The sequence below is a fragment of the Cydia fagiglandana genome, chromosome 9, assembly GCF_963556715.1.
Source record: "Cydia fagiglandana chromosome 9, ilCydFagi1.1, whole genome shotgun sequence".
Taxonomy (NCBI): domain Eukaryota; kingdom Metazoa; phylum Arthropoda; class Insecta; order Lepidoptera; family Tortricidae; genus Cydia; species Cydia fagiglandana.
Window position 1 is genome coordinate 8465895 of NC_085940.1, and position 23149 is coordinate 8489043.

At 38.6% G+C, this 23149-nt stretch overlaps 2 protein-coding genes across 4 annotated transcripts; one reads left to right on the forward strand and one right to left on the reverse strand.

The window, feature by feature from the left end:
• Nucleotides 1-2662, forward strand: LOC134667271 (uncharacterized). Its single transcript, XM_063524610.1, has 3 exons — nt 1-348; nt 841-1056; nt 1473-2662. The coding sequence occupies exons 1-3, from the start codon at nt 63-65 to the stop codon at nt 1610-1612; spliced, it is 642 nt and encodes a 213-aa protein (XP_063380680.1). The 5' UTR covers nt 1-62; the 3' UTR covers nt 1613-2662.
• LOC134667255 (lysophospholipid acyltransferase 6) lies at nt 2336-23092 on the reverse strand. 3 transcript variants are annotated; one of them, XM_063524590.1, is made up of 12 exons: nt 22911-23090; nt 22650-22777; nt 21317-21456; nt 19376-19453; nt 16375-16466; nt 13006-13250; nt 8768-8894; nt 8050-8206; nt 7407-7470; nt 5782-5982; nt 5215-5366; nt 2336-4866 (listed from the first exon to the last, which is right to left on the reverse strand). In XM_063524590.1, the coding sequence occupies exons 2-12, from the start codon at nt 22731-22733 to the stop codon at nt 4701-4703; spliced, it is 1506 nt and encodes a 501-aa protein (XP_063380660.1). In that variant the 5' UTR covers nt 22734-22777; nt 22911-23090; the 3' UTR covers nt 2336-4700. The 3 variants fall into 3 exon arrangements, with proteins under 3 accessions (XP_063380660.1, XP_063380659.1, XP_063380661.1); XM_063524589.1 differs by lacking the exon at nt 7407-7470 and having other exon boundaries at nt 7986-8206; XM_063524591.1 differs by lacking the exons at nt 7407-7470; nt 21317-21456 and having other exon boundaries at nt 7986-8206; nt 22911-23092.
• Nucleotides 23093-23149: the final 57 nt, after the last annotated feature.

A 23149-nucleotide genomic window follows, 5' to 3' on the forward strand; every position in this document is an offset into this window, starting at 1 on the left:
CATAAATTATTGTTTGTTGTCCCATTTCTTATTTGTAAAAGAGCAGCTTAGAATTTGTAAACATGAGTGTAATCGACGAAACATGGGACTTCAAAATAGATACGAAACAATTAGATAAAAAGTTATTCTGTGAATTCCAATCTGATGTGAGAAATTTATCTAAACAAATTGAGAACCAGTTAGATGGTTTCCAAACACAGAACCTAAATTACTCTGGAAGTTCATCGAAGAACAGTGACGACGAATTAAGGATGATAATTGAAAAAAACAAACAACTGGTACACGATATTAAATCTAAAGTTGAAGAATACGAGCAACAACAGGTGAAATACAGCAAATTTAAGTCAGGTTTGTATTTTAGTTACAAATATGAAATATGTATCTTGAGAGATCTTCGGTATAATTTTCTTTGCTTGCTGTGACCCATATACGGGGCACGGACAGTGAACCTATTAAAAAATCACACACATACAGTAAAGCTTGCCCTAACTAATCTATAAGTTGTATGTAACCAGCTAACTCCATTGCAATATCGCTCACGTGATTTCATAGAAAATATATGAAAATGAAAGACTCCTGAGCAAACACCGAAGTTTGCAAATTGCAGGGATCTTTCTCTGGCATTCTTTACACCTTATTTGGGGTAAAAGAGAGAGATGCCAGCAATTTGTGAATTTCGGTGTTCACGGTGGCCCCTCTGGGAGTAAAGGCTTTTGACAGGTTGTTTTATAGAGGTCTAACTCTTAAGTTTGCCAGTAAACAAATGTTCTTGAAGGTTTTTATTTTAATTCTACCTTTTGCTGACCTGATATCAATTTGATGATTTACTTTATATTTCAGAGCAAAAATTACTTGCAAAAGAAATCAAGGATACCCATGAAGCATTTTTAATGGCAAAAAAGTATTACAAGAAGTTTTTAAAAATTTACTTCACCATTGAATCAAGGAATGATGGGAAAGATGGGATATTTCTACAGTTCTTCACTGAAGCAAAGAAAGAATCCAAAGGAAATTCAGTTTATTTGTTGAGGGACTCAAAAACAAAACATTATGAAGGTGAGGTCACTTTTCTATGGCAATAAAATTCATCTTTCAATTCAAACTTGGATCTTAGACCCATGAAGGGTTAACTCTTTGTTGCTTTCACAGTACACCAATCTTATGTAAAGAAGTGTACATACAACCAATTGACGCTTGTCACCACTCGTCACCCTAGGGAGTACAATTGAGCACACCAGTTTGTTTGGCTGGAGTAGAAATTTTACATAATTATCGTCAGTCTAACCTCGTAACTCCCCCCTCGTAACTCCTCCGGGGGAGTTACGAGGTTTGCGACTATAAGTATTGTTGTCCAAGGTAGCAATTACAAATTTCCTTGAAATGGAGTTACGAGGTTTGCGACTTAGGCCCCGACGATATGATATCACTAACCCAAAGCTATTTCCGATTATTTACTTGAAACAACATTTCAGTGTTGGAGATAACACCAGGGCAAGAGATTTGTAAAGAAGTTCAACAGAAACTTCAAGCTACGAATGATGTGCCCGGTGCTCTTTGCTACATCAGACGACATTTCATGAAAATAAAGAAAGGAAAAAAGGTAGACTCATAGAAATCACTACATTAATATATTTTTATACACACTGAGTACCCAAATGTTACTTTGTAATCTTTTCTCACGCTATTTTGACTCGTATTAGACTATTAGCAACAAATATTCACTCCTTCAGAATATTCAAATATTCAGTCCTTGGATCCAAGAAGTAAAAGTATTATATCTATCTTTTGCCTAGATGACAACAGGTAGAACTCGAAAATAATGCAAATACGTTTATATATTGAAAAATATTCGTTTATTTATTAGGTATCAACAAACATGAACTACATGAAGAGATAAAATAAATATTGATTCATATTTTTAACTCAATTAGCTGCAGCTTGCTTTGTAACATTGTATAATATATTAAAATTCACCACTGATTCCTTAGGGTGGTATTCCACCAGTCCAATGTTATTGCGTATCACTGTGTCATTAAGCAAAATGTGAGACAAAATACACATTGGAGAAAGATATTGAACAAATGGAATACCACCCTTAGATATAAGGAGAGGTTGGACACTAGAACCCCTCAAGAAAGACAGATATAACATCTTTGTTTTGCAACATGACATGGACTATTCTGTGTGTTCAGTTTCAGCTATGGCACAGATTGTAATTCTTTACGGCTATATTTTGTAAATAAATGAATACTTGCATATTAATATATATTTTACTTTTTTAACATGAGATTTTCCCAACTGAAGTAGTATAAACATTAGAAAACATATCAAGTCAAAGTATATAAAATATTATTTAATATGGGTAACAATATTTGGCTCACATTTTAATTGCTAATTTGTGTCATCGTATATTATTATGTGCCTTGTTTATCATTCAATAGATAATTTGTTAAAATTAAGCCTTAGATCTATGTAAGCTATGAAAGAACTCGAAAATTTATTTAAACTGATAAAAAAAATACTGAAAGTGAAACCAGTTATACCGACATTTACGTAAATCATGTTTAAAAGCAATATAAATAATTATGTTTAATGGAATTATAATAATAGTTGGCCCCGATACAATACTGGTATAACAAAGTATTTATAAGAAATTCACACTGATATAACGGTCAAATCAAAAGCAAAATAATTACTTGATACCTTCGAGCCTTCTACCTAAATATGTTACCAGAGCTTGCAAAACTTACGCTCGAAAAATTACCATCTCTGTTAGTCGAATAAAAAACATATATATCTACGCAGTTTCAAATTACACAACCCTCTGTACGTATTGATATTGACAAAACTAATAAACTTTCTTCACGTATTCATGACAACATTCACACATTACAATTCACATAGTTTTTTTATATAAAAAGCTTTTTAAACAGTGATTAGTAAACTATTCTAGAATTTAGTCAACTTAACTAAGAGCTTACTAGTAACACCATGGTTAACTTTATGAAAAATCTAACCTGTCAGGCGGTATGATGTGATGTGATGAGTTAAATGAATCACTTCATTTATAATGTATTCTTATTTCTACTAGATACAAAAGAAGTTATCATTGTCACAGGCACTCAAGTCAATGAATTGGATTTGTCTTAAACTTTAGTATTTTGAATTCAGAAACTTAAATTAATGAATGTGTAACCAATATTTCCATTTCCTTCGGAATTGTATATTAAATTAACCCTGACAGGTATGAGTCATAAATATGAATAAAATATAGTAGTAGTAGTAGTCCTAAACGTACATTACTTGTTAAATTAAAACTTACAATAAATGTTGTATAAAATATCAACACGCATAACTTTAACAATGTAGATACCCTTTGTTCGTTTATATTATACTAGGAATACAGTCTAAAGAATAATATTTACGTGAATAAATGAACATAATACTGTTTAACCGGTTGAATGTTAATAATATGTAAACTTGTAAAGCATAGCCAACAAGATGAGACTTAAAGACAATCAAAAATAAAATTAAGGACAGTAGTTTATCTCAGTAAACAGTAACAGTAATAACAAATTCACGCTCAAGTTCAAATATAGGATGCCTAGTACTACTGTGAAATGTAAATTGTGCAAGTAACAAGAAGACGTGTGGCGGACTCAATAAAAACGGTTTTAAGAAAAACAATATTAACAGGAATTAAGTATACTTGTTTAATATTAATGAATAAACAGAGTGATGGGAAAAATACTTCGACAGAAACAAAAGGACACGTCGTTAGGGTAAAACAAGGAGGTGTAAATTCTAACCCCCTTATTCATAAACGCGCTATAAACCTTAGCTAATAATCGTGTCTTTATCTGTCATTTTGACTTTATGTACTCGTAAAGCCTCGTCTTCATATCGCGCGGCAAACCATACACTGCCAAAGCCAATGTTCGATGGTTTGCCGCGCGATATGGAGACGGGGCTTAAGAAAGGAATAAAACATAAATTAACTTTTTGAAGCTTGTATAGTTTTGTACATAAGGGGTACAGTGTACAGTACAAGTCTTTTGGCGCGGTCTGTGTCCTCCAAGCTAAACTCACCAAGGAGTATAAGCCAACAACAAACCGTGCCGAAAGGAGTCAAAACAAAATATATTATCTCAACTTGCTGGCTGTACTACTAGTAAAACAATATATAAGTAAATGCAATATTTGAGTCTGGACGAACGTATTATTAGTTAATACTTCAAATAAATACATAACTTAATGAATTTAATGATACAAAAATAGGCAATAAAATATGTCCCACATCATAAAGTTATAACAAACAAAAACTTTAATCCAGCCAGTGTTTATAATAAGCCCAAAATGTCTACATATTATCAAAAATATATTTAACAACAGAATATTACTGACTATAAATTTCGGAGCTGTCACCTCATAGAAATTTTGTAACTAATATGTTCTGGTTAGGTAAGTGAAACAACTGCCACTTGGTTATAAAAATTATATGTAATACTGTTTCATCAACTTCAGGCAATGGAAGTGGATGTTTCGCTTATCTGACCGTAAAAATAAATAAAAATTAAATATGTCATTAATAAGATCAACTTTCATAAACTGGAAGCTATATTGTCAGTCAAAATATTGGGAGACTCTTTACAATTTTTAATTTAACTTTAAATATAAAAATAGACACCATTATTGTACGTTTAATTTATTTTTAGTTTACCATTAGTATCTCCATTAGGCTCGTGCGTTTCTTTACTGGAGTTGGAAGGTTTTTGTGAAATCTCGGAGTTTACTGGAGAGGTGCGTGATCGTTCAGGAATAAGCAGTGCGCCGAGGGCAATAAAATGCAGGGAATAATACAGTTTCCTGAAAAAAACAATATAATAAGTGTAAGTACCTACGTACAAATGTGTCTGTGACAATCCATATACCTACTCGTAAATCAATTTTTCTCAAATATGCAAGGAAATCATTAAATTATGCGTCTAGTCTATGTTTTATACTTTAAGGCATTTTAGGAAAAGTCGTATTGAATAAGACTTTATAAGGCAGAGGGAATATATTTCCCACCTGGCTTTGAACTTTAAGGGGCCCACTGGCCTGTCAGTTGTTCGGAACTGTCAAAATTTTGATCTAACTAACAGGCCGATACCGCCGGCGGACTGTTAATCAGTGGGCCCCTTAAGTCGTAGAATAGTATGTACTTGTACATACCCATAAAAAGCCAAACTCGGCGCCAGGTGGAGCAGCACGAACGGCACGGTGGCGTACGTCATCGCTACACGCGTCGTCACGAACGTCAGCAAGTCATAGAATAGTTTCTTCGGCCGGCTATCCATGAACAACGGGCGCGCCACTGATCGAATCTGAAAGCACAAAAATATATGTTTACCCTTATCAGGACGAGGCAAGTTTGTTTCGTATCTATATCTTAAGTACGATTGGCGCCACGGCGTTAAAAGGTGGCCCTTATTAAAATTGGAAAAACAGGATTCTTAAGGGATAACTTGGGCGTTGTGTTTATTTTTCTGTTTGTTAAGAGTTTTTTAGAAGTATATTTAAATTGGCAAGTTTATGTATAAAATGGTGTAGAATATAACTCAGTAGCGCTGCTCGAATCGTAGCATTTCATAAGTAAAATTGCTCTTATGTGTGGTGACCTCATGCTCTTTGCAAACACTTCATAATGCGTAGTCTGTGGCCTCAACGCATTCCCTGCCAGGGGGCGTGGCCTAGCAACAAACTCGTATGACGGTGAACGCACACGTGCGTGGGGGTTACCTTCCTAGCGGCCACGGTGAAGAGTCCGCCGGCGAGGAAGGTGAGGTAGTAGCCGGGGTGGAAGCCGTGCCACACGGCCGACAGCGCGTACACGCGCGCCGTGCGCCACGCCGCGCCGCCGCGCGAGTACGCCACGCAGCGCAGCCACGCGTTCGTGTTCTTGTTCCAGCTTGCGATGGCGGTGCGGAAGTTTTGGGCGAACTGAAATCATTAAATGTCTATTAACCTTTTCGACGCCGTGTCAAACACAAAAGCTATCACTCGGACGCCACGTCACCGAAGTGTCAAAACTGAACTTTATGCATATGAACGTAGGTCTATGTTGCTCTGTGGTCTGTGACCGATTAATCGGTCTTTGGCGTTGGACCTGCGGTGCGGATATATAGGTCATTGGCGTCCAAAAGGTTAATAATGCCATTATCCCATTTTCAACTCATAGATAATCGATACTCCAGCGCCCTGCCATCTGAGCCAACAAGACCTCATCCCTCATATTTGGCCAGCAAATCTTTCCACCATATTATGGGTCAAGGAGTATGGAGTATCGATGCAGAAACCGTGAGTTCAAGTCTTACCCAAGACAATTTTTTCTACTTTTAAATTTATTCTAAGCTTAATGGTATCGTTCGCAGACGTTTCTGCATGTTAAAAATTAAAAATTCATAGATAATAATATTGAATTTAATAAAAGATTATGACAAAGGCTCCTACGACATGGAAAATTCAAAATAGATGCAAAGAATTCTACGTAATTCGCAACGAGTCCGCACAAGTAGGTAAGTCATCATCATTCTAGCGATGTCCGCCAACACTAAGGTGTATCAAAACCTTACACCACCACAACGACCAACAACATATATATGTACTTAATTTCCCTTGGACAACGGATAAGTAGGTACCCAAGTAAATCTATAAATACGGTTTTTTTTTCTGATGTAAACCGGTGGGTTTTGTTCACATACAATAGATACCTGTATCTATTGTTTAAGTAACACTAACTACCTAACATAAATACTACATTACATTAAGGTTAATAAACTTCAGCATTCTAATGAAATTCGCTGACCTTGGCAAAAAAATGTCTGAAGTCTGTTATTGACTTATTGCAGATTGTCTGTATTATGTTATTTATTTATGCTTCAGTGTAAATGTAAACCTTTGACACCGTTGGTTTATGTACAAAATGATTTGCATTCATAAATACCAACACATTAAACATTTAAAGATATAAGTACCTATATAAATAGCAACTGACATGGTTTTTTTAGCATTGTGTCATTACACCATTGAAATTTCCAAAGTATAAGCTAGTAGGTACTTAGGTAGCCATTGCTGCCAATAATGACTGAAAGACTATTATTATGTATATTGTTTTCTTAAACAATACAAATAGACACATGCCTAATTTGTGAAGCGTATAACAAACTAAATAGTCTTGAAACACTGAACTACACAACTATTGTTGGATAATGAAACCCATTTGGGCGTGCCGTCACTCGTAAGTACCTATTGAAGTCCATCCCACAATTATCACAGATGGAATTGGAGATACATTTTAAATACAATATAATTGTAAACCTTACTCCACTATAATAAGGTCCATTATAAACCAGCCCAATGCTTACCTCAAATCCAAACACGTCTATGTTAGACATCTTGTCCCACTTAGGCGTGCCGTCGCTCTCGTAGCTATTGGAGCCCATCCCACAATTTTACAGATGGCATCGAAGATGGGAGATGGACAGATGGTGATACATTTTAGATACAATATAATTGTACACCTTACCCTACTGTAAAAAAGTATATTATAAAGCAGCCCAAAGCTTACCTCAAATCCAAAAATGTCTATGTTAGACATCTTGTCCCACTTAGGCGTGCCGTCGCTCTCGTAGCCATTGAAGCCCATCCCACAATTTTACAGATGGGATCGAAGATGGGAGATGGTGATACATTTTAGATACAATATAATTGTATACCTTACCCTACTGTAATAGTCTATTATAAAGCAGCACAAAGCTTACCTCAAATCCAAACACGTCTATGTTAGACATCTTGTCCCACTTAGGCGTGCAGTCGCTCTCGTAGCCATTGAAGCCCATCCCACAATTTTACAGATGGGAGATGGTGATACATTTTAGATACAATATAATTGTATACCTTACCCTACTGTAATAAAGTCTATAATAAAGCAGCACAAAGCTTACCTCAAATCCAAACACGTCTATGTTAGACATCTTGTCCCACTTAGGCGTGCCGTCGCTCTCGTACCCATTGAAGCCCATCCCGCAGTTATTACAGATGGCCTCGGAGAGCAGCCACGCGTGGTAGTACTTGCAGCGGACCACGAGGGTCGAGAGGTACGCGTACCAGAGGAGGTACACCGCCGACCAGGAGCGGGACACCTCGGATGTGGGGTCGGTTAGCTCTGAAATAAAGATGAGTTAAGCCTTTATAAGGCAGAGGGAATATATTTACCACCTGATTTTGAACTTTATTACAAAATGATAGGGTTCATTTTGCATAATTTCTGGCACCCTTATGCCTTATAAAGGGCCAATGAGGTTGTCAAGTGAGCGAAATGTGTCCGAAAGTGAACGTTGTATTTGATACGACGGTCCTGGTATTAGAAAATATGCAAATAGAAGCACCAATAGGAACGTATGCACGAATGGTATCTTGTTCTAGCATAGCACAACAGAACTGTGGGCTAACTCTCTGAGCTTTACACATTCAGTGACGAAAACCCGACTATCGGGTATTTTATGATTTCGTTCCCAGGCCGGATGACCCGATAGTCGGGATTAACTGGCTGGCTGATATCGTCCAGCGAACTGGTAATCAGTGGGCCCCTTAAGGTTAAATAGTAGAGTGGTGATCTGTGAGTAGAGTCCTAGAAGGCCCTCTATTTTATTCAATTTAGAATCTTTCAGACAAATCAAAACTGTATTTACTACTAGTTATTTTTATAATTTATCGAGGAATTAACCTTCGAGCACCGCTAATGGATATTTCTTCGCCAAAGTCAAGTACAACAGCGCAGCCGCAATGGAGCCCATCAGTTTGTACATCACCGCTCTCCTAGGTGACGGTTCGTTAGCAGACGTGCTTTGTTTCTGAAAATTAATAAACACATTAAGGTTAAGTTCAATTTAGTGGCCAAATATATAATAATATGGACGTATATATAATAATAAGTAAATATATAATAATAAGTAAATAATATGGACGTACAACATAAAACGGTATCTTTCGTATCATTTAATTGTAAGTCGATTAAACGATCGGTCCAACATGTACGAGACATCTGCAAAACTGTTGATCTCATAGCGCTACAGGAAACTTGGCTATTACAACATGATTTAAATTTCATACATGAAATTCATGACGACTTCGGTTGCTATGCCATTTCGTCTGTGGACTCAACAGCCGGTGTACTTCATGGGAGGCCATACGGCGGGCTCGCGCTAATGTGGAGGAAATCGGTTTTCAAAAACGTGTGCGTAGTGGACTGTGGTAGTGACAGAATCATTGCGGTGCGTGTTCAAATCGAGGATAACGCGTTTCTGGCCTTTAGTGTTTATATGCCGTATGACAGTAACAAAAGTGAGGACCTAATGAATTTCACGAACTGTCTGGGAATAATTAGTGCTGTTATTAATGACAGTGAAGTGGAGAACGCGTTTATCTTAGGTGATTATAATGCACACCCGAATTCACGGTTTGGTCAAGAACTCGATAATTTTTGTAGGGATGAACAATGGGAATGCGCTGATGTTAAATTCTTAGGTGGTCAACCCGATACATACACGTACTTGTGCGAGGCGAGTGGCGCGCGCCGGTGGCTCGACCACTGCGTGACTACCTCTGCGGCGTGCCAACTGATTAAGTGTGTGCGTGTGGACAACGACGTGTGCTGGTCGGATCACTTTCCGCTATATATTGTACTTGACATGACTGTTATGATCACAAAACTTAACCAATACCCTTCTAATGATCTAAGTAAAGTACTTTGGAACAACAAAAGTAAAGAGCAGTCGTATAAGTATACAGAAACGTGTTATTATCAATTTAAAAATGTAATTTCTCCTGGTCATTGTATTGCCTGTGATATTAGCATAAGTAATAATTTAAATAATTATAAGTTAATATTAGATGGTAGATATAATGAGATAGTGAGGACTTTACAGAATGCAGCCGTTCGTACCTGCCACCGCCGTTCTCAACCCGGTTCAACAAGGAGGAGTCAGGTCGCCGGGTGGAATCATCATGTCAGGGAATCTCATGAGATAGCTAAAATGCATTATAAATGTTGGGCGGTAGCTGGCAACCCTAGTTCCGGCGTTTATTACGAAAATATGCGAAGCAGCCGTAAAGTGTTTAAAAATAAATTAAAATGGTGCCAGAAGAATGAGGAACAAATAAAAATGAATATTTTAACTTTAAATCGCGCGAATAATAATTTCTCAAAATTTTGGAAAGCGACAAAGGCTCTTAATAGTAAACAAGGGCTGCCAGCGTCAGTCAACAATGTGAGTGAACCCAAGCAGATAGCGGATATGTTCGCCTCTCATTTCAAGGTTACGCCCTTGACCGTGGAAGGTGTGCCCCCGTCGGAGCTTTCGGTCCCGGTGATCCCTCACGACAATAAGCTCGTTTTTACAATAAGAGATATCGCCAATGTAGTAAAAAATATGAAGCGTGGGAAGTCCCCGGGGCACGATGGACTTAGCGTGGAGCACATCTTCTACGGTAGTGACGAGCTATATCGTGTCCTAGCAGATTTTTTCAATGCATGCCTAGCCCATTGTTACCTTCCTCCTGACATGATGAAAACAATAGTTGTCCCTATTGTTAAGAATAAAACCGGCGACCTGTCTAGTCTTAACAACTACAGGCCTATCTCTCTGGCTACGATAATCGGCAAAGTGCTCGAGAGGCTGTTACAGCCCGAATTGACCAGGAATCTTAAAATTGATCAGGCACAGTTTGGTTTTCGCCCAGGACTTTCAACAGATTCTGCAATATTAGGTCTGAAGTACACAGTGAATCACTATGTCAAAAGGGAGACGTCAGTGTACGCGTGCTTTTTAGATCTCAGCCGCGCTTTTGACTTAGTCAACTATGATTTGCTGTGGAAAAAGCTTTTTACGTCTGGAACACCTCCCGAGGTTGTAGGTCTGTTGAGGTTCTGGTACGAGAACCAAACTAACAATGTAAAATGGGGTGACACACAGTCTAACGACTACAGGCTAGACTGTGGAGTACGCCAAGGTGGGTTGACATCTCCGGACCTATTCAATCTATATGTCAACGACCTTATCGGGGAGCTGAGAGGCTCTAACGTCGGTTGCCATATTGGTAACGTATGTGTTAACAATCTGAGCTACGCAGACGATATGGTGCTTCTCAGCCCCTCGATAAACGGTCTTGTAAAGCTACTTAAGATCTGCGAACAGTATGCCGGTACGCATGGCCTGAAATATAACGTGCTTAAGACGGAAATGCTCGTTTTTAGGTCAGGGAAGGGTCCGGAGGTGATACCTACGGTGTGTATGAGTGGTGCGCCAATTCGGGTTGTAACGAGATTCAAGTACTTGGGACATATCCTGAACGAGTACTTGAAAGATGACGCCGATATGGAGAGGGAGCGCAGGGCTCTCGCGGTTCGGTGCAACATGTTGGCTCGACGCTTTGCGCGTTGCTCGAGTGAGGTAAAGGTGACCCTGTTCAAAGCCTTTTGCCAATGTTTTTATACTTGTCAGCTTTGGAATAGGTACACCAGGCACTCCTTCAACGCGCTAAGGGTTCAGTACAACAACGCCTTTCGTATTTTGTTGAAATTACCGCGTTTCTGCAGTGCGAAGGGTATGTTTGCGGACGCGAGAGTCCCTGACTTCTTCGCCATTCTGAGAGCCAGGTCGGCTGCCTTCCGGGCGAGACTGCTAGCCTCTGACAATGAAATTCTGTCACTAGTAGCTAAAGACTACAGTGACGAATTTAACAAACATTGGCGAAAACTGCACCGGTCTGAGAACGGACACCTTTAGTGCAAAAGTTTGTAAATGTTTTATTTCATTGTTTTAGGTTGTAAGTTTTACCATTATTTTATTTTTTACTGTATTTTATATTTACTTTTACACCTTTTATTATATTGTATTGTATTAATTTTTTTGGGTTTCTTGCCTGCCAAATAAAGAATTTATTATTATTATTATTTGTGTCTCCTTTTGGATTTCACGGGCCTATAAATCCCGGTCTTTTGATAGGCTTGCGTGGGGATATAGATCCAACACGTAGAGGCCCCTTGGAGAGCTTTAATGTCATGTAGAACGCCTGCTGGAACCCGTTCACAGGTGCAACAATAGACACCCATGAACCGGTCTCAGCAGGCATTGGGACTATTGTAGAAAAAGAGAACAGTATACCGGTCTATGGATTGAAGTTTGGGTGGACTATGAGACTGGGTTATTACAAAGACGTACGGACACCTGCCATAACAATGTTTACACAAGTTATCGAGGCAGGCGGTGACTTGCCGCTAACTAGATGGGCCCCTGAAACTGCCGTCGCGAAGACGACCAGGAGCAACATCGGTGTGAGCGGCTCAGGGGTGTCGAGAGGTGTGCGCCGCTTTCTACCCAGTGGCTGTTAACAGCCACTGTGCCAACTCGCGTCTTATGCATCTTTCACTTCCACCCCTGGAGCATATAGCTCTAACGACTCCTCTCTGGACGGCCAATGAAGGCAAGCCAGAGCTGAGAGTCCTGCGGGTCCCCTTGGGGTCCACTCCGACCGACGAAGACACGCCGGAGACGGAGACCCTGACCGACTCTCGGGAGCACTCGGGTCCGTGGGGTCGTTACTCCCCAACAGCTCGCCACAAGCTGCCCTGCGGGCTTATTATTATTATTATTATAAATATCGAAAAAGACAAAACGGTTTATCTTAATCAAGTTATTTTTGTGCAAAGTAAAAGGTGCAACTTGCAAGCATAATGCATTTAAATATTATTTTCAATATAGTGGGGCCCAAGTCAATGTGCAGGTAAAGTCGTATAGTTATCAAATTTTTTTCGCTCTACCTGCATGTTGATTTTGGTCCTTAATTTATTCTATAGATGACTCAAAGTCAGAAAGTGACCTTTTTGATAGCTCCCAATTTGACTCCTAAGGGGCGGGCAACATTAATTAAAAGTAATATACTAATAAAAAATAATGTAGATACCTCGTCAATTCGAGCGCCTTCTATGAAGTTGATGTAATCAGTATAGAACACTACTGGCCCACACATCAACGTTTGGAAGGCGAGTGTAAAGGCGAAGTACTCGAGGGGAGACGGAATCTTGTCAATTTTCGGTGCGAGTGAAGACTCGGGACTCTTCGTGTTAGAGTTGATTTCATTCTGGGTTAGATTGTCTTGTATCGAGTAGGCCAGGGAAGTAACTCTCTGTGTGATCACCATCAAAGGCCCTGTAAAAAATGATTGCTTTAAAATCTAGTCTTTGGAGATAATCAGCATAAAATAAGTTGTGACAGCAGTAAAAGTGATCAAATATATTGCAAGACACCTATATTACCATAGGAATAATAAAGTGCTGCGATAACTAGATACGTTTTTAACGTAAACCCTGAAAGCTAATATCTGACACCTACTCGACTACCTATATAGCAAAACCAAATAACGACTTGGTTGAATTATTTAGTTATGCTAAGGTTTTATTTCCTAAGTACTAATAATATAATCATGCGAAGTTATATAAATAACTTAAATAAGTAAAAAATTTTTGTGATGAATTGTAGAGAACCGGAAAAAAACCGGCGGATGGGATAGTCAATCATAAAGGCATTTTTTTAAATCGTTCCATATTTCTAATAAACGGAGGACAGTTTATAAACTCTCGTCATTAATGACATCTTGCATTCTTCGCCGGCTTATCGTGCATTAATAGGTCTTTGTGTTTTGTTTAACGGCGACGGCCATAAGCGAGTTCAATGTCATTACAAGTCGTTGACAGGATACTCCGTACTATAGGTAGACATGTACTACCGTATTCATCACGTTGAATATTAGTGGAGATTTGTGATTAATGTCCAAGTATGGTGTGGCTCACTCCGCGATTTCGTCGCTTTGCAACAGGTAGCTAAAAGGACATCCGTTCCACACCAATTTTGGTTAGCTATAGCCGCGCGTGGCGCTGTCGCCACCTAGCGGCCATATCTGTCCTGATCGTGACAGACGCGTTTTGTTAGAGAGTGAGTCTTCTGTACCTAGTACTATTATTTATTCTGTGCTCGCGGCGACGACGAGTTGCAGTCGCCGCGAGCACTCGAGCCTGAGGAAGGACCCCCGACGAGACCGAAACATGTCGCCGATAGCGACTAAAAAATTCAAGTAAGTGAAACCGTTGTCGTATAAACATTTTAAATTATGTCTCACGAAAGTTTAATATCGAGGTGTATAATTTGTTAATTTGTTAACCAGGGCGGGTCGCTATTTATTAATATAAATTGTAATGAGATAACAATTAGAGACGAGGTCAAGACCATTTAAGGTCATGTAAACATGTTTTTGAAACTGTTCTTAACTATGTATACAAGTATTACAAGAGCATGCGAATCAAACAAGTTTATGTTAATAAAAAAACATTAATATACCTATTACCTAATGCATATAAAAGAACAATGAAATGAATTATCTTCTTAACTTCAGTAGGTACGTAAAGTACGTTAGGTATTTAATAAAACAGATTTTCCTTTAACTAAAAGTACATAACTTTATTCATCTAGATATTCTTTTTCAATCGATTGACAATGAACTAGATTAGAAATAAAATAATTATTATAAGTAAAAAGCCTCGATCTGATTGTTTGCTACTAGAAGTAGGTAGGTACGGAAAGACTAGCAGAAACATTTGTTTATGCCATTCATGTTCGTTATAAGTACATTTATTAATTGTATACGGGAAAACGACCGATCATTCCACGTGCGTCCGCATTTACAAACCTGTTCTTATGGAAATTAAAAATATTCCAAAAATGTAGTTTTAAAGCCTGCGCAAACCGGCGGAACGCAGCGCAGATCACTTTAAAAATCCCAATGTATTTTCTTCCCTATTTCAATTTCCTTCAGGTATAAAAATGCTTCGAGACCGACCTCGGAGCATCACGGAGGATGTTACTCCGCGGCATCGAGGAGCACGCCAGAGGATACCGCGGCGGTAGGCGGCGGCATGCCGCGTCATCGCGCGGTATGCGCCGAGGCCTCCCGAGTGAGCCGGAGTAGCGCCGGGACGACGGGGGAGAACTCGTGCAAACTAGTCACTAATCCCTTGTGATAGAGTACACGCGGCGGCCGAAGTGCTCCCTGGAGCGCCGACCGCCAGCGCCGGGCTGTGCGGGCGCTCGCGGTATGTGGGGGGATTTTACCTCGCCGGTGTGCGCTGCGCGGCGTAAATGCTCCTCGGTGATCTGCGCTGCGCTCCGCCGGTTTGCGCTGGCCTTTAGAGACGGCCGTGGGCTCTTATAGAGTGAAATGGTGTAGAATTCAACTCAATAGTTTACGGTGGAGTAATTTACAAGTGAAATTGCACCTGCCTAGGTATGTGTGTGATGTGATACGCTCTTCGTAAGCGCTTCATAATGTTTAGTCTGTCTATTAGATAGCACATTGAAGAACCTACAGAGTGACATTGTTTAAGTTTTAAATTTTAAACATGACCTACATGACAACTACAATTATGATTCGTTTCAATAATATTAAAAGAAACGAAACCACTAACATTAAAAATGTGGAAGATCGCTTGTGACTTTATCGCTCGAATAATGTTGCAAATAAATATGGAGATTCACGATCTAAGATTTTCAAATATAACGACGTATTGTGGTGACAAAACCGGACCAATCCCAACAAGGCTTCTGGGTTGGAAGGTCAGATTGCAGTCGCTTTCGTAAAAACTAGTGCCTACGTCAATTCTCGGGATTAGTTACCAAGCGCACCCCAGGCTCCCATGAGCCGTGGCAAAAAGCCGGGATAACGCGAAGATGATGACATTAATGACCTACTTAGGTACATTAAATTTGTGATCAATCCCTGGGCCTTCAATTGGTCTAATTCCCTCATAGAAAGAACGATGTCCGAATTAGAACCGCAATATACCAGTTTCATGCAACTGAGAATGGCACCCGTGATAGTAGCAAAACGAAATCGGAGAGGAAATATTAGCGTTCCGTCGCTGTGTCATGCACTTTTGTCTGTATTGAGCAAAGCAAAAAAATTCAAATAGCGCAACTCGATAAGAAAATATGAAGTGAATTTCGGCATTTATTTACACTGTCCCTTGTAAGCAATTAAAGGTACGTTACGAGTACTTTTACACATGAACACAGACCCAGGGACAAAACGAATACATGTGTGGCTTTTTCAAGCATCGTAGTCAAGTGTCAGTTGTCAATAAGGCGAGGCGGTTTTTTGTCTGTCATATATAATGACTCTTAACGAAAACCGGCATGTAGTAAAAACGTAATTCGAAAACGTGTGTTATTCAAAGGTGGCATATCTGCTTTAGTATTATTTTATGTGTGACGTATTAGATACCTGTTATGTCCAGTGTGTAGTCAGCCGAATGGTAAATCTGTCGATGTAAGTGTATACAAGACAGATAAAATATCGACGCCGCCAGAATAACACTGAAACAAAATCATTCTATGAAATATATGGAAGTACATATTTTAATCATCAATGTGCTTAAAACTTTGTGAATAGTAAAGCCGAAAAAGAAAAAGATCCTAAATCTCTGCCTATTATTTTATAGAAAGACGTGCATTTCTGGAGCGGCAGACAAAGTGATCTTATCTAGACATCACTTGCAGTGCAAGTTTATATATCGCGCTGGTACAGTCAGCAACAAACAGATAGCGACGGTCACAGTGGTGAAACATATCGGGACACATCCTTATTTTATATTAAAACCTGACCAGTAATATACATGGTGGAAAAAAAATATGGGCCTTAGAGGAAAAGTGCCTCAAAACCTTAAGTTTTTTTACTTAACGGACCATTCTTTTATTTTTAAAAAGAAACAAAATTGCATTCGAAGTATTTTTTTAATCGCATGGCTAGTGGCTACTGTACATACATACATTGGTGCGATCGAGAAGTGTTAATTTGAAAAGTTGGAGTGCCGCTGCTAGACAGTAGGATAACTACTAATTGCGAAGTTGCATCGATGAGTCGGTTGAATGACGTAGGTACTCTTACCTAATGTAAGTAATGAACCTATGTATTAGTCACCGCTAGCCTCATCTTGTTTGTGGCTGGCGCGAGTACATTATTGCCTGAGCCAGGAGTGTCTCACTCCGCGATTTCGTCGCTTTGCTACAGGTAGCTAAAAGTACATCCGTTCGGCCCCAATTTTGGGGTTTGCCATAAGCCGCGCGTGGCGCTGTCGCCACCTAGCGGCCATATCTGTGCTGATCGTAACAGACGTCGTTTTGTTAGACAGTGAGTCTTCTGTACTTAGTACTATTATTTATTCTGTGCCTGAGCTGATTTCAGACGGCCTAGCATGAGTTGCGTTCTCGCCCAACGAAACATCAAGCACGACTTCGCGCGCGAGAACTCAACTTATGCTAGACTGCAGAACGGTTTAGTAGTTCAAATTGCGCAAACAGTTTAAAAGTCGACGGCATGCGATAATTTATGGAAAGGGAAACTAATTCTGTTATTGATAATTTGATTTCGTAGCGCTGGTTAACGTTAACGCCCATCTTAATTATAAAATTGACGTTCGGGCGGTATTTTCTATTCTGAATATTATTTTAGCATAATACAATAGAAAGATTGACACAACATAACTCGTAAATGGCGACGAATAATACATGTTATGTTTTTGTTGGGGAGCCCAAGAGATTTTCGTAGTTACTCGAGCGCCTCAGATTAAGATATGAGTGATATCTTGCTAATACCAGTAATAGCCCGTAGTTTAACCACTTTTAGCCGTCTATGTTGATCCGTTGGTTGGTGGAGGGTTCAAAAAATCGGTTAGCAGATTGTGGGTTTGGTCATTAGTCCAAATTAATGCTAAATGGACTAAAACGACCAAATCCACAATCTGGGCCCAGTTTTATAAAGTTACAAGTTACAGGTTACAAGAGTACAGGCTACAGGCACCTGTAATGCACTGTGTACGGCTACAGGTGTTTTATAAATACACATAGATAATTACAGTTGTAAAGCACCACGGTCAATCTCGATTACATGTGAAATTTACAGGTGCGAAGAACATCACTATTTAAAAAAAATGTCTGTCATAGAATTCATAGATACTCTGTGCTCTACTAAATGCTGTGTTATTGTTTGCTGTTAAGTATTGGAAAAATGGCCAGAAATGAAGGAGAAATCGAGTGGTTGAGAGCGGTGTTTGATGCCAAGGATATACTATTCGGGCCATTTTCAGATTCAGATTAAGTTAGATTTAATGAAATATTTACCTAATAAGTAAATAAGTACTGTTTCACATTACAATGTATCGTTTCGGTAGTGGCTCAAAGATAAGTACGCTGTGTATCGAAAATTATGAATAGTACACTTTACCATAATGTGAATGCACTATACTTAAATAAAGAGACGAATGCTAATAAATCAACGACAAATATCGGCACCAATCCCTTTCCGTTTCCTAGTAGATAAAATAAAACGAATCATCAATAAAATCAATATCAAACATATTGTCACTTCATTTCCTATTTACTATATATTTCAGATACATTAACAAAAACTGATAATAAGAAAACGAATAACTTTAATTAAACTTAAGAATTACGAGCAAAAGAGCGAATCAGACACACTACAAGTAGCTGCTGTTGTGCTGTTACAGGACTCAAGACGTATGTCAGTTTTTGTTACAAGTTTACCAATCTACACTTGTAATTTACAATATTTTTATAAAACGCTTGTTCGATTATGAGTTTAAAACTATTAATCTCCCATATTTTCGTCTATGGTTGAGCTACAGGCACTTGTACCTGTAACCTGTAAAATTGTAACACGGTACTTTTATAAAACGCAAATTGTAAAAAACGGAGGAAGTGTTGCCAGTAAACGCCTGTAAACTTGTAACTTGTAACTTTATAAAACTGGGCCCTGGTTAACGATTTTTTTAACCCTCCTCGAGTCTAGGTCTCTGTCCCTACGAGTCTAGGACGCTTGAGTTACTAAACTTTTAGCATCGTCGGCTCTCTAAGCTATTAGTATCTAAATCGTATTTCTTTTTTTCTACAGGGTGTGTCTGACCATGGGGCTTTAAATCCAGGGCTCGATTCTGCTCGCTAAACTGAGCTACTTTTATTATGGCACCAACCCCGAAATTCCGATTTTTTTTTTTACTTTTTTTATACATTTTGGCTGATTCTATGTCGAGGTTTTCTATGGAAAAGCCTAAAATTTTTCCCCGATTTTAGGGGTGGTCCCATAGTAAAAGTAGCTCAGTTTAGCGAGTAAAATCAAGCCCTGGATTTAAATCCCCATGGTCAGACACACCATGTATACAATAGAAATTTAGGTATACATATGTATTAGGCAGGCAGTAGGTACTTACTTTCCAACGAGATGATGTGGCATTGTCTTCAACAATGAGTAACTTAGCATAGCCAGAACCGATAAATGTATTGATTGCCTGAAAACATGTTCACATATTATTTCCTGAAAATATACCAGCAACCCTGATTCATATGACTTTTACAAATTACGGGAATAATTTGAAGCGTTATCTATAGCTTTACTAGTTGATCTACTATAGTGATATTAAGCATACTTACAAGGAAGGGTACCCAACTGTCCGACTCCGATTTGATTTATTTTGATATATGTTATAGTCTAAAATAACGGACACGTATTTTTTTTTAGCTGCCCAAACTCAACCTGTTAGGAGAAAATGGCCTTCAAAGTACTGAAAATTGACCAAACCTTCTAATTTCTATGAAAAACTTTTTTCAAAAAAATTGATAATTAATTACTGGTTTCGTTATATGTTGGAGAACATGAATAAAGAATGGGGACGTGTTTTGTCATTTCACCACAAAATCATTTTTTATATAAAATATATATATTTTTATATAAAAAATGAGTTTACCAGTAATTAATTATCAATTTATTTGAAAAAAGTTTTTCATAGAAATTAGGTTTGGTCAATTTTCAGTACTTTGAAGGCCATTTTCTCCTAACAGGTTGAGTTTGGGCAGCTAAAAAAAATACGTGTCCGTTATTTTAAACTACTCTATAACATATATCAAAATAAATCAAATCGGAGTCGGACAGTTGGGTACCCTTCCTTGTTAGATAAGGGGCTCTTACGGAAGATAATAGACGCACAGACTCTTAATTACGAAGAAGCTAAACTCTCATTTTTCCAGATAAAAAAAAAACTTAGACCCTGACCTATCAGTAAACATCTTTAATGCAATGAAGGTGAAAAACGGTTGGCAAAATATCGGAACCTAAATCGCATAAAACAAGTAGAGCGGAAATAATTTACACCGGCTGAAACTAATGTAGCAGACAAAGAATACACTCTCTCCTCGTCAACATCAGGCAAACTAGGTACCTAAAAACTGGCCAAACCATGTGTGGAAACTGCTTTAACTGTCCCTAATACTACATTGTTTGTTGACAGCAGCGCTAAACACCCGCTTGGCCCGTCATTATACAACCAGTTACAAGCAAGCAACACGAGCCAGATATGAAGTTTCGCTTCTTTGTAATTAAGTCTCGCGATTATGCAAGGACTTTTCAGTCATGACAATAGTTTATGTTATGGCTAATGGTAGCTATAATAGTATGTAGTCTTTCAGGTATTATACTAACAAACTGACTATAAATAAAATAATTGTCTGTGTTTTTCTAAAAGAAGACCGATTAAGGTAAACCCTGAAAATCACGACATGAGTGTAGTTTTCCCATAATTTTCTGAAAACAAAATACATATTTTTAAGTATTGTGTGACCATTTTTCAGAATTTACCTTAATAGCCGGGTCCACACAGAGACCAGAGGGCCTACCGCGAACCACGTTCGACGTGTTGCGTCTCTGTCGCCCTTGTAAATTCGTACGTAAGTGTGACAGGGAGACAACACATCGAACGTGGTTCGCGGTATGCTCTCAGAGTAGACGTACCTCGGCCGAGTCGGCGTGCGCGAGGCACGTCTACACTGGCCGTTTTGTGCGCGAGGAAATTGCTTGGCGCGTATGCTCGCTCTGTGTGGACCCGGCTATGTTAAGTCAGGCAATAAAGATTAAAAAGCAAATAAGATGACTATATAATAACGTTACATTATTAGGGCCCCCCCACATCTGGCGTCTTTCGAGCGTCGGCGTCTACAATTCTATGGCCGACGTCGACGCAACGTCGACGCAGCGTCGATCCAACTGCGCAGCGACGTCATTTTCCATAGCGCTGGACCGACGCCGACAGACGCCGACGCTCGAAAGACGCCAGATGTGGGGGGGGCCCTTAACGTAGATCAAAAAATATGAAACTTACTTCCCAAAGCAAAAATATCCCATTATCAGACCTATAGTAAGGCACACAGAATGACGAAATTCTGGCGAAGCAAGCTTCAATGGTTTCCGAAACAGTCTGGCCAGGCATAGTGCAGCTATTTGTGCGATCAAAAAATTAACCTAATGGAAGGAAAATATGATGTTACTGAAAATATGATGGAACTAATAAAGTGCTATTGTGAAATAATAAATAAAAGCTAAATTTAATATGGCTATCTTGTTACCTAAGGAGATGCGGAAAAACTCAACTCAATAGACCTATTCAAGCACTGTAATATGATAAATTAAGTGTAGGTATAAGCTGGCGTCTTGGCCGTACCATAGTGTGAAACGTATTGTACACCAATTAGAGTTAATATAACCTTTGGCAGCAGCAAGAATGAAGTAGGATACAATAGCTCAACGCGGCATAGATACAAAACATGTAGGTACCTATGCTTTAGTCAAATTTATTGCCAAAAATAAAGTGCATTCCATAACACCAGTCACACGATGCCTTAAAATACCGTCAACCGGGGTGAATAGGGATGGCTGGGGTGAAACTTAAGATTTCATTTAAGTGACAATTTCTTAAAAAATACTTACACAACTTGTGAGAAATTGTCAGGTAATTTTAATAAGAAGACTTCTGAGACATGGGATAGGTACATAATATATTAAAAATATTGTACTTTCTGTATTTTTAGTCTGCGTCTGTCCGTCACCGTCAACGCGAGCTCCTTGATACGGAGTGAAAGATGTCGAGCATTTTTCGACTTAATAACGTGAGTGACCCATTCGAAATATATTTAATAAACTAAACCAAATTATACACTTTAACCATCCTCAAGAATCACTCTATTGATTGAAAATCTGTTGAGTAGTATTTGTGTTTATCAGGAACATACAAACAAACAAACAGACAGATACGGCGGGGGCCTCTTCAATAAGGGATGGAAATTTGTAAGTGGTACAAGTTTTATTTTATTTTATGTTCAAATAACTTGCGGTTTGTGGGTAATATTGTAGGTTGTTAATAATTATTAAGGCCCCAGTACACAATGGGCCATTCCAAGGGACGCATTTATGCGTTAGAGGGAGCAAGTGATATTGCTATCTCATTCTACCGCATGGCTGCGTCCCTTGGAGTGGCCGGCAATGGCCCATTGTGTACTGGGGCCTTTACAATTATTGGTGTATGGTTTTTCCATGAATGTAGGCAATTATGCGAACAAAACACGGGTCAATGAATGAAACCTACACTATTCTACATTTAAAAAATCAAGACTAATATCACTACATAACCGAACTATTTACTATAACTTTATACTTACAAGATCCAATGGCAAGCCAATTTTACTAGCAAATCCCGTAAATAGTTTACTGCCGTCATAATAATCGAGATACAGACCAGTCATCTTTGTAAACAGCTAAAATAAAACTATTACTTTCACTGTTGTACCTGAAACCAAACAAAACAATGATTCATTCATAGTGAAAACTGTGTCATCTGCACTAAAATAATTCATTAATCTAGACATATCTAACACAATATTTCTAAAGCAATTGTTTTCAAACATAAAAATTATTCGTACCAGATTAACTTAAACGATAATAAATATATGAAGTATTCTTCAGTATCCACTTTTCACATTTCACAATAATCGTCGATCGACTTCGACGACTATTACTAAACTAGGCCAAACATAAATTTAATGAAATACAACTTGATTTACGTCTATCTCGTCTTGCTGGATGCTATACCTATACAATGTAGTAGACAGCTTGTGTTGAACTGTTGACCGTCAAAATGGTTTTTTTTTTTAGAATTTTG

Excerpts from the sequence above, each read along its gene's own strand:
- LOC134667255 (XM_063524590.1), bottom strand. The coding sequence starts at position 22,733 with ATGACTGGTCTGTATCTCGATTATTATGACGGCAGTAAACTATTTACG. Across the intron at positions 7,471-8,049 it reads TGCGGGATGGGCTTCAATGG|CTACGAGAGCGACGGCACGC; the intron begins GTACGAGAGCGA and ends GGGCTCCAATAG. Across the intron at positions 4,867-5,214 it reads CCGAGTTTGGCTTTTTATGG|GAAACTGTATTATTCCCTGC; the intron begins GTATGTACAAGT and ends TGTTTTTTTCAG.
- LOC134667271 (XM_063524610.1), top strand. The coding sequence starts at position 63 with ATGAGTGTAATCGACGAAACATGGGACTTCAAAATAGATACGAAACAA. Across the intron at positions 349-840 it reads ATACAGCAAATTTAAGTCAG|AGCAAAAATTACTTGCAAAA; the intron begins GTTTGTATTTTA and ends TTTATATTTCAG. Across the intron at positions 1,057-1,472 it reads AAAAACAAAACATTATGAAG|TGTTGGAGATAACACCAGGG; the intron begins GTGAGGTCACTT and ends ACAACATTTCAG.